The following is an 11,663-nucleotide window of genomic DNA, read 5'->3' as shown; positions in this document are numbered from 1 at the left end:
TAGATTCAATGTAGAGGTGGTTTGATTAACCAGTATATCAGATAGCTCTTTCAGGTACCAACATAATAAACGAACTCAAATTAACTTAGGGACAAAGTAAAAGGGGCGGCTCCCCAAAAGGAAGGGGGGAACAGCCCGAACCAAAAACAAAGTCGAAAGTAAACTTAAAACGTCAAACCAAAAGGTGATTATCGGGGTCGATAATACACCCCAGCCCCTGCGGCGCCCAGCGGTCGCGGAAGGCGTCAACCGCGACCAGTATATCAGATACAGCTCGTTATAGATCCAATGCAGAGGCTGGTTTGATTAACCAGTATATCATATACACCTAGTTAGTTATAGATTCAATGTAGAAACTGCTTTGATTAACCAGTATATCAGATACACCTAGTTATAGATTCAATGCAGAGGCTGGTTTGATTAACCAGTATATCAGACACAGCTAGTTAGTTATAGATTCAATGTAGAGGCTGGCACCAGGGCATCAGATACATGGAATGAATGGGGATGGCGCTCTGGGTTTGATTGCAGGGTCTGTTGCGGCAGGCTGTGCAGTGGCTCAGTGATTGTATCGATGCTGGCGGTTGGTGAGCGCTGCGCCGCCATGTTACTGTCGGGCCTGTGCCGCTCTGCCGCCTCTCACTCGGTAAGGATCGATGCCGTTTGTTAAGTCGCTGCCTGGAATTGGAAACGGAGTGAGATTGGGTATTGTTTTAATGTTGGGTGGTAGGAGCGGTTTGAAAAGGGGGTGAGTTAGTTAATGCCGCCCGCGGGCCCCAGGCCTGATTGAGTCAACATGGCGGCGGTTCGACCTTCAGAGAGAAGCCGGCTTCACCCTGAACTCCCTCCAACCCTTCTTCACCCACCCAGTAACCCTCACCGCGCTTCGCAGCACCAGCTTTCCCCTCAGCTCATCCCGTTCTTTTCAAACCGTTTCCACAGCTAATTCTGATGCCTTTTAGCTTTGACAAAGGGTCGTCTGGACTCGAAACGTCAGCTCTTTCCTCTCCTTACAGAGGCTGCCAGACCTGCTGAGATTTTCCAGCATTTTCTCTTTTGGTTTCGGATTCCAGCATCCGCAGTAATTTGCTCTATTCACTTATTAATTGACTCTGTTTAATAGGGATTACACTATGTGATTTGGTCACTGGTGACTGAACACCCCCATTCCATTTCCTTTACAATTCAAGTATTTCAAATTCATTTGCAATTTAAGAATTTGAAATTAAAATTCATGTTTTGGCATTCAGTATCTTCACTTTGTTCAGCCCCTGATCCACTTCCTGCTTTGCTTTGAAAGAGTAGGAATTAACAGGTCCTTTTCAATTTGGCCGGCAGTAACTAGTGGGGTGCCACAGGGATCGGTGCTGGGGCCCCAGCTATTCACAATATATATTAATGATTTGGATGAGGGAACAAAATGTAACATGTCAAAGTTTGCAGATGATACCAAGTTGGGTGGGAGGGTGAACTGTGACCCTTCAGAATAATTTGGACAGGTTTGGTGAGTGGGCTAATCAATGGCAGATGCAGTGTAATTTTGATAAGTGTGAGGTTATTCACTTTGGAAGCAAAAGCAAGAATGGCTGTAAATTGGAAGAGGGGAGTGTGCAGCGGGACCTGGGTGTCCTTGTGCACCAGTCACTGAAGGTAAGCGTGCAGGTGCAGCAGGTGGTAAAGAAGGCAAATGGCATGTTGGCCTTCATTGCAAGAGGTTTTGAGTACAGGAGCAGGGATGTGTTGTTGCAACTATACAGAGCCTTGGTGAGGCTGCACGTATAGTATTGTGTGCAGTTTTGGTCTCCTTTTCTGAGGAAGGATGTTCTTGCTCTCGAGGGAGTGCAGTGAAGGTTTACCAGGCTGATTCCGGGAATGGCGGGACTGATGTATGAGGAGAGATTGACTAGGTTAGGATTGTTTTTGCTGGAGTTCAGACAAATGAGGGGGGATCTCATAAGACTTGTTCAATTCTAACAGGTCTAAACAGGGTAGATTCAGGGAGGATGTTACCAATGGTGAGGAAATCCAGAACCAGGGGTCACAGTTTGAGGATTCAGGTAGACCATTTTGGACAGAGGTGAGGAGACATTTCTTCACCCAAAGCGTGGTGAACCTGTGGAATTCATTACCATAGGAAGTAGTTGATGCCAATACATTGAATGCATTCAAGAGGCGGCTGGATATAGCACTTGGGATGAATGGGATCAAAGGTTATGGGGAAAAAGCAGGATTAGGCCATTGAGTTGGATAATCAGCCATGACCTTAATGAATGGCAGAGCAGGCTCAAAGGGCCAAATGCCCCCCTCCCCCCATCTTCTATGTCTATGTTTCTATGAGTTAGTATCCACTGTTGCCTGATCTAATTGTTTCTGTTGAACTGCCTTGGATATACAAGATGCTAAATACAATAAATGTTGCCAAATTTTGTCATCAGTTCACTTTTTATGTCAACTGTGAGGACCACAAATTAATTTTGCTTCAGTTTGTGAATAATGAACAGACTTGTAATTCTATAAAATATTCACTATATAGAAACATATAAAATAGAAGCAGGAGTAGACCATTTGGCCCTTTGAGCCTGCTCCACCATTCATTTTGATCGTAGCTGATCATATTCAATATCTTGATCCCGCCTCTCCCCCCCCCCCCCCCCCCCCGTATCCCTTTAACCCCAAGCACTTTATCTAATTTCTTCTTGAAATCAGACAACATTTTGGCCTCAGCTATTTCCTGTGGTAATGAATTCCACAGATTCACTATGGATGAAGAAATTTCTCCTCACCTTATCCTCAAACAATGACCCCTAGTTCTGGACTCCCCCACCATCGGGAACATTCTTTCTGAGTCTATCCTGTCTAATCCTGTTAGAAATTTATAAATTTCTATGAGATCCCCTCTCACGTTTCTAAACTGTTGAATGCCTTGGATATATAAGGTGCTAAATACAGTAAATGCTGCCAAATTTTGCCATCAGTTGACTTTTTATATAAACTGAAGACCATGAATTACCTTTGCTTTAGGTTGTGAATAATAAACTGCCCTTGTATCTCTATAACATATTTAATGTTTGACGATGTCATTAATTGGTTCTAGCGATCCAGCGATTTTGATTTTTAAAGGAGTGTAATAATTGGTGATCAATTAGCGCTGTAACTAAAAGTTTTTTTAAACCAAAAGAGAAAATGCTGGAAAATCTCAGCAGGTCTGGCAGCATCTGTAAGGAGAGAAAAGAGCTGATGTTTTGAGTCCAGATGACCCTTTGTCAAAGCTAAAAGGCATAGAAAGTGGGAGCTATTTATACTGTAGGGTGAGGGAATGAAAGATGATTCATAGCCACAAAAACAAGGGGAAAGGCTGCTAATGGCAGTCCATTGAGAGAATAGAAGGTGTGAATGGGCAAATGGTCGAGAAGCTGAAATCAGAGGGTAAGCTGTGACAGATGAAGATTTGGGACGGGGGGGAGGGGAGAGGTAAATTTGAGGAAAAGGTAAGGAAATGGGGGGGGGAGGAGAAAAATGAAGAAAGACAAAGAAATAAAAAGGTAGAGAACAGTTAAAAATGAAATAAAATGAAAGCAAATTCATTCAGTCTGGGTGGAATACATCCTAGTTTGAGGGAAGTAAAGGTGGAAATTGTGGAAGCCACAATTTTCCAACCTGCTTTAAATATGAGAAAGATGTCATATTTTGGGACTCACCTGAGGAAGGAGCAGCGCTCCAAAAGCCCGTGATTCCAAATAAACCTGTTGGACTTTAATCCAGCATTGTGAGACTATTTAATATATCTGGAGGATTACAAATGTTACAGTACTGTTTTTTTAAAAAAAGATAGCAAGTTAAAATGACAAATCCAGGCCAGATAAAAATATTCCAGGAAAAAAGTTAATAAATCAAAGCCAATATAGATATGTTAAAAGCAAATCATATTTTATTGATTTGATTTGAGTTTTTTGATGAAGTAATGGAGAAAGTTGATGAGGATAGTGTAATCGATGCAGTATATTTGGACTCAGGCTTTTGATACAGGACCAAATAAAACTGAAGCTTGTGGGATTGACAGGGCAGTGACTGTGTAAATATAAAATTAGCAAGGGGGTCGAGAATGGTGGTAAGGTAGTTTTTCATACTTGAAATAAGAGTGCAGTGGTATCTCCAGTGATTGGTATTGGGACGATTGCTCCTTTTGGTGATCTGGACTTTGAAGTACAAGGTATAATTTCAAAGCTTACAGCTGATGATGTAAATGGTGAGGAAGATTAGTAACAGACTTTAGGAGAAAATGAGTGGTAAAATAGACAGACACGTGCAGATGAAATGTAACACGGGAAGTTGAAATGGTTCATTTTGGTGAGAATATAATCTAAATGTTATGATTTTGAACAGGGGAAGGCTGCAAGTCTTTGAAGGTGGCGATGAGTTAAGGTTGGTAAAAATACATACGTGATCCTGAGCTTTGTAAGTAGATGTACATCGTTTAAAAGCAGGGAGTTATGCTCAACATTTATAAAACACTGTTAGGCCTTAGGTGGAGTGCTGTGGTCAACTCTGGGTACCACACAATAGGAATTAGATAAAGACCTACAGAGGAGATCACAATTTAGCATTCAAGTACAGCAAATAATTAGCAAGGCAAATGGAATATTGGTCTTTATTGCAAGTCTTGCTACAACTATTCAGTGCATTTATGAGACTAGACCAAGTGTACTGTGCACAGTTTTGATCTCATTGAAGGAGAAATATACTTGTATTAGAGGCAGTTCAGAAAAGGTTCACTGGGTTGATTCTGAGGATGAAGGGGCTATCTCATGAGGAATGGTCGGGGCAGAAATTCCTTGATTTTGGATGAGTCTTATCAAAATATATAAGATCCTGAGGGAGCCAGATAGGGTAGATGCTGAGGGGATATGTCCTCTTAAGGGACAGTTTCAAAATAATCAGTTTCACATTTAATATGGTGATGAGAAAGAATTTCTTTCCAGTTATTAGTCTTTGGAATTCTCTACCACAGAGAGCAGGGGAGGATGGGTCATTGAGGTTATTCAAGGCTGAGTTAGATAAACTTCTTTTTGACAAGGAAGTCGAGGGCTATGGGGTGCAAGCAGGAAAGTGGAGTTGAGGTCTCGATCATATCAGTTATGTTATTGAATACTGGAGCAGGCTCAAGGGGTCAAATGGTCTAATCTTCCTAATTCTTTCATTATTCACTCAGATGGCAGCAAAGATGCATGTATGTGAATGCCTGCAAATAGTGTTGGTGAACTGAAGACACAGTCTCTTGGGAGCATGGTGTTGAGACGCAAGAACTGATGAGGGACAGTTAGCATGGCTTTGAGTGGAAAATCATGTCTCACAAATTTGATTGAGTTTTTTGAAGGGGTAACCAAGAATGTAGATGAGGGCAGTGCAGTTGATGTTGTCAACATGGACTTTAGCAAGGCCTTTGACAAGGTACCGCATGGTAGATTGTTGCACAAGGTTAAATCTCACGGGATCCAGGGTGAGGTAGCTAAATGGATACAAAATTGGCTCCTTGACAGAAGCCAGAGGATGGTTGTAGAGGGTTGTTTTTCAAACTGGAGGCCTGTGACCAGTGCTGGGAACACTGTTACTTGTCATTTATATTAATGATTTGGATGAGAATATAGGAGGCATGGTTAGTACATTTGCAGATGACACCAAGATTGGTGGCATAGTGGACAATGAAGAAAGTTGTCTCCAATTGCAACGGGATCTTGATCAATTGGGCCAGTGGGCTGACGAATGGCAGATGGAGTTTAATTTGGATAAATGCGAGGTGATGCATTTTGGTAGATTGAACCAGGGCAGGACTTACTCAGTTAATGGTAGGGTGTTGGGGAGAGTTGCAGAACAAAGAGATCTAGGGGTACATGTTCATAACTCCTTGAAAGTGGAGTCATAGGTGGACAGAGTGGTGAAGAAGGCATTCAGCATGCTTGGTTTCATTGGTCAGAACATTGAATACTGGAGTCGGGACGTCTTGTTGATGTTGTACAAGCCATTGGTAAGGCCACACTTGGAATACTGTGTACAGTTCTGGTCACTCTATTATAGAAAGGATATTATTAAACTAGAAAGAGTGCAGAAAAGATTTACTAGGATGCTACCGGGACTTGATGGTTTGGGTTATAAGGAGAGCCCGTGGGGCAACACGGTAGCACAGTGGTTAGCACTGCTGCTTCACAGCTCCAGGGACCTGGGTTCGATTCCTGGCTTGGGTCACCGTCTGTGTGGAGTTTGCACATTCTCCTCGTGTCTGCGTGGGTTTCCTCCGGGTGCTCTGGTTTCCTCCCACATTCCAAAGATGTGCGGGTTAGGTTGATTGGCCATGCTAAAATTGCCCCTTAGTGTCCTGAGATGTGTAGGTTAGAGGGATTAGTGGGTAAAATATGTAGGGATATGGGGGTAGGGCCTGGGTGGGATTGTGGTCGGTGCAGACTCGATGGGCCAAATGGCTTCTTTCTGCACTGTAGTGTTTCTATGGTTTTTTTTAAAGAGAGGCTGGATAGACTGGGACTTTTTTCTCTGGAGCGTAGATGGCTGAGGGGTGATCTTATAGAGGTCTATAAAATAATGAGGGGCACAGATCAGCTAGATAGTCAATATCTTTTCCCAAAGGTAGGGGAGTCTAAAACTAGAGGGCATAGGTTTAAGGTGAGAGGAGAGAGATGCAAGTGTCCAGAGGGGCAATTTTTTCACAGAGGGTGGTGAGTATCTGGAACAAGCTACCAGAGGTAGTAGTAGAGGTGGGTACAATTTTGTTTTTTACAAAGCATTTAGACAGTTACATGGGTAAGATGGGCCAAATGCAGGCAATTGGGACTAGCTTATGGTTTAAAAAAAAAGGGCGGCATGGACAAGTTGGGCCGAAGGGTCTGTTTCCATGATAACAGAGACCTGGTACTAAGAATAATATTTCAGTGCTGGAGAGAGGATGTACTAGAGTCAAGGACAGAATCGATTTTGCATAGAACTAAGAAACAACTGAAATGCCATTACAGTACTGGGTGTATTCTATAGGCCATCAACTAGTGGGAAAGATAGAGGGTTACGAATTTGCAAGGAAACTACAGAGATGTGCAGAAACTATAGAGTAGTTGTAATGGAGGACTTTAAATTATCCAAATATAGGCTGGGATAGTAATAGTATTGTAAAGAGCAGAGAAGGGGAAGAATTCCTGAAGTGTGTTCAGGACAATTTTTACATTGATACATTTCTGATCCAAAGAGGAAGGAGGCATTGCTGGATCTGGTTCTGGGGAATGAGGTGGACCATGTGAACCAAATGTTAGTAAGGGAATATTTAGGGATAATTGGTATCATAAGATTTAATTAGCTATGGAAAAGGACAAAGAGCAATAATTGGTGGAGGGCTAATTTCAATGGGGTGAGAATGAATCTGACCCAGATAAATGGAAATAAGAGATTGACAGTCAAAACTAAATAAACAATGAGAAGTCTCACAACACCAGGTTAAAGTCCAACAGGTTTATTTAGAATCACGGGCCTTCGGAGTGCTGCTCCTTCATCAGGTGAGCTCTCAAGGGAGACAAACAAGATCCAAGCTGACAGGATGAGACATTGCACACCATCTTGGGCTTGGTCTGACACTTTATTCTTGGCCAAAAGGCAGAGATGGCTTTGAAAAATTGCATTAGGCGACGCCTCAGTTAAGCCTCATCGGCTACCCTGATCTTTGACTACCCCAGCATGGGAGATCAACCTGCCTGATCATTGACTCTCCCCTGCCAACCCCAGACTATCCAACCTTACCTCATAGCTAATATTGTCCATTCCTGGTAACATCCTCATAAATTCCTTTGTACCCTATTTAGTGCAATTACTATTCAAAAATAATTTGAGCAAGCCCACTCAACACAATAAATAATCTTTCAAGAAAGAAATATTACATAAAACAGTAAAGGAAGAGTAGCACCGGTATTTTCATCTTCCAGTCATGCCTATTCCTTCTGTCTCTAACTTCAATCAAGCCAGGAAAGCCTTGATTCTCAGTGTTAATTGAAAACCCTGGAATCAAGAACCCGTTGGATTCTTAACTGAGCAGTGCACCCACCAGCTGAGCCCTTATTCATTAAAACAAATAATCTAGTCAGGTGACATCAAGCAACTGCCTTTTTCATCAGCTAATTAAATCTATTATTCACCCAAATGTATTCAACAGCAGGTTTATACACAGGTGCTTAACTGCCAGTGATAACTCCAAGGTCAACTAAAATTAGTTGGTGCTCATACATTGTTGATTTGGTTGCTTTAGAAACAACCACACAATTAAAATGGCACAATTCTGGCAGCTGTGGAGTAGAAATTGATGGAGGAGATACAAATGCAAAATTAGTTTTTATTTACACTATAACTGATCTACAACAATTCCAATTCTGCTAGAAAGACTCACAGTGATACTGCAGAGAGCCAGTCTATCAGCTCTGTGGCAGCTCTGGAAAAGAGCTAGTCAATTAGCCCCACTCCCCCTGCCCGATTGTATTTTTCTTTTAAGTAAGTATTTATCCAATTCCCCTTTTAAAGTCGTATTTAAATTTGCATCCATCACCTTTCACTGCGTACTTTGTTTTGCACTTTGTAAGGTTTTGGCAGAGAGAAGAGAGAATTTGAGGGTATGTGGAACTCACTGTCTGAAGAATGGTAGAGACAGAGGCATTGTATATAACAATGTAGTTGGATGTGGATATGAAGTGCCGTTTCAGTGCTGTTGCCAGTGTTCACAAGATCTTGCCGACAGTTGAAGTTTTCTAATTTTGATTTAAAAGATAGCCTCTGAAACTGAAGTGCTTGTGTAGACACTCAGCAGTTTTTATCCTTATAAATAACTAATACTGTAAAATGTATTATATCTTTAAAAGTAAAATAAATGTCCGTCATGAGATTGGAGTTATAGTCAAAATCCTGAATCATTGGTAATATCACCATCATTTGTTGCAAGAGGAATTTTAAAGATGCACTTTTGGAAATTCCATTTCAGGAACCAGTTGTCTGTCACAAGCTCAGCGTGAACAGCTGTTTTATGACTGAAGACAAATGGAAAGATTTAATGTATAGACAGCCCTCTGCACTTTCTCAGCTCCCGATCCCATACATTAGTTTCTTAGTGAAGATGGTCTCTATGTGTTCCATTAGCTTTAAAAAAAAAACTGTAGTCACCTTCACAGCAACAAAAATACACTGTCTCTTCAACTGCCTCGTCCCTTATTTTTCTTTCAGTGCATTCTTTATGTTGAGACTTCCTTTTGTAATTTAATGAGGGAGCTGTTCCTATTCGTTCACTTGTGCTACTCTGAAAACTGCAGCTACAAATCCTGCTCATGGAGGATTGAGAATGTGACCCGTGTCCTGCCATCCCATTGTCATGTCTTGTCACCCTAGTTGCATGATAAATTACAGGAGCTGACTTTAATCACCTTAGGCTACCAACTTTCAAAATGTTGGCCGTTGAAGAGTATTTCTCTATATATTTTTCAATGTTATTGGCAAATTCAGGTAGAGTTACAATACTCCCCTCCCCCATCCCACAAATGGTAAACTGAGCTAAGTAATCTCTTTTGTATGCTTGCTAATATTTAATCATTAAATAATCTATGGATTTGTATTGTCTGCAATACAAAACATTTTCAAACTTCATCATTATGGCTCTTACTAGTTGCTTTAATTATGTCAACCAGTGACCCCTGAGAACAGACCATTAGCCTTTGGTAGTTTTGGATCAGCTACTTATAAAAAATGATTTAAAATGACATTACGATTGTTATTGATCACAATAGAACAGTATTTCAGTCCCTGATATTGGTCTGAGATTTTAACCTTTTGATTTTTGCGTTCTAGCTGAGACAAGTCCGTTATGTACAAAGGACAGCTCAATGTGCAGGAGGAAGTGGTGCAGCCTCGTTTGTGGTAAGCAATTGGCTGCACAATATCGGAACATGCATTTTTTTTAAAGCATAATCTTAAATGTGAAATTTAATTAGGATATTTTTAGTTAGATTAACCTGATGCTGCAGTGGTTAGAACTCTGCTTTCACTTCTGGCGTCAGTGTTTGAACTGGGGTACTTGAGTTAATAGGTTGAAAGTCTTAATCTTGTAGCCAGTGTAGATGAAGGAGTTAAGGTATGTTTAACCCAGATCCTAGTGAAGTACAAATGAGCAGCACTATTGCCTATGTCGAATGTAATTGTGCTTCTTTGCATTAACCAGATAAACTAAATTAACAAATCCTGGATAAATTAAAAATGCAGTTCCCTGAAGGGATACTGCATCAAAGTAAACAAAATTTCAAAGAAAACTCAAAGCTTCAAAACAAAATGTAATTAAAGGATTCAATAAAGGACCCCAGTTCCCATGGTACCCACCAGGCATGGAAGGCCTCGATGGTGCTGGCAGACAGCACGTGCTCTCTTTCCAGGTACACTTAGCAGCAAATGTAGCTGTGGAAGAGGAACAGTCATAATGACAACCCCCTTGATTACCCACTACCTGGACATATTAATGGCCAGCTTGGCTCGGTCCGGGAGCAGGCCCACAAGCAGGTGGTCCTCCCTCTCCAGCCCCTTAACATCAAATGCCCGAAGATCTGGATCTGGAGCGTGGAGCTGAAGTGCAACCAAAAGGAAAGTAGAGATTTCTCGAAACTAAAAAGGGGGTGCATCCTAGGGCAACTGATATACATGGTCCATGGACTCCATAAGGCCGCAAAAGACTCATGCATATTGGGAGTCCATGAACCAACGCAACCTGCAGTTGGATAGGACTGCAACACCCTCCATCCCGCGTCCCTGATGGTAAGGAGGAGGACTTGCGCGTAGAGAGTCCTCTATGGAAGGCAACAAGGTATGTCACAATGGCAGGTGACGGCAAGGAGGTGAAAAGTGTGCAGCAGCCCATACAGGAAACCCCTCTGCACCATGCTAAAGGACACGGAGGGCATTTCCATGAGGTGACTCAGATTGTGGAGCACAGGTGCCCGAGGGAGGGCTTGGGGCCAATGTGAAATTCTGTCTGAGCATGGGCACGCTCAGACAGGAGTCTACCGCACATCCGAGCATCCTCGAGATGTGTGTGTCTATGCAAGACCACTAACCGGGTGAATTCGAGAGGAGAGCTCATCTGTCATTGAGATCACTGATTTGACCTTCCACTCAACATTATTTTGGGAAATTTTGTGTTTGTAAAGTATAGTATTAATTCTGCAATGTCTGCCCTATGGTTTAATTTACTACATGTAAAGCATGAATATAGTAAATATGGGAGTAGGATACAAAAAATAGTTTTTGTTAAAGTGTCAAGTTCAGCAAATGCATGGTATCCAGGTCATTTGGAAGACCTCTTAATTGTTACACGTGGGTTGAAATAATTTTTCAGTATGCTTTGGTACATGGTATATCAGTAATCTATGAATGATGGCTTAACTGAAATATTTCAGCTGTTGTGTTTGGAGTGGTCACTTTGCATGTGATTTCATGTAAAGAAAAATGTAAAAATCATTTTCAAATTCTTGCAAAGTGCCTGTAAAAATTGATTGTAGGATAGAATGATGTGAACTTGCATTACTGTGACTGTCAGGATATTTCTGAGAACAGCATGCATCTTGGCAAAAAAGTGTAAGATGTGTGTTGGA

The 11,663-nt window shown here is 41.6% G+C and overlaps 1 protein-coding gene across 1 annotated transcript in view; it reads left to right on the top strand.

Moving 5' to 3' along the window:
* Positions 1-545: 545 nt before the first annotated feature.
* Positions 546-11,663, top strand: part of ndufv2 (NADH:ubiquinone oxidoreductase core subunit V2) — a 32,520-nt gene continuing 21,402 nt past the window's right edge. The window contains exons 1-2 of the mRNA XM_078215722.1: positions 546-646; positions 9,874-9,942. Of these exons, the coding sequence (XP_078071848.1) occupies positions 575-646; positions 9,874-9,942 (141 nt within the window). The 5' untranslated portion in view covers positions 546-574. The remainder of the gene's footprint in view (positions 647-9,873; positions 9,943-11,663) is intronic.

The sequence above is a fragment of the Mustelus asterias genome, chromosome 7 (genome assembly GCF_964213995.1).
Source record: "Mustelus asterias chromosome 7, sMusAst1.hap1.1, whole genome shotgun sequence".
NCBI classification, from domain to species: Eukaryota; Metazoa; Chordata; class Chondrichthyes; order Carcharhiniformes; family Triakidae; genus Mustelus; species Mustelus asterias.
This window is presented reverse-complemented; position numbering and strand designations above follow the sequence as displayed.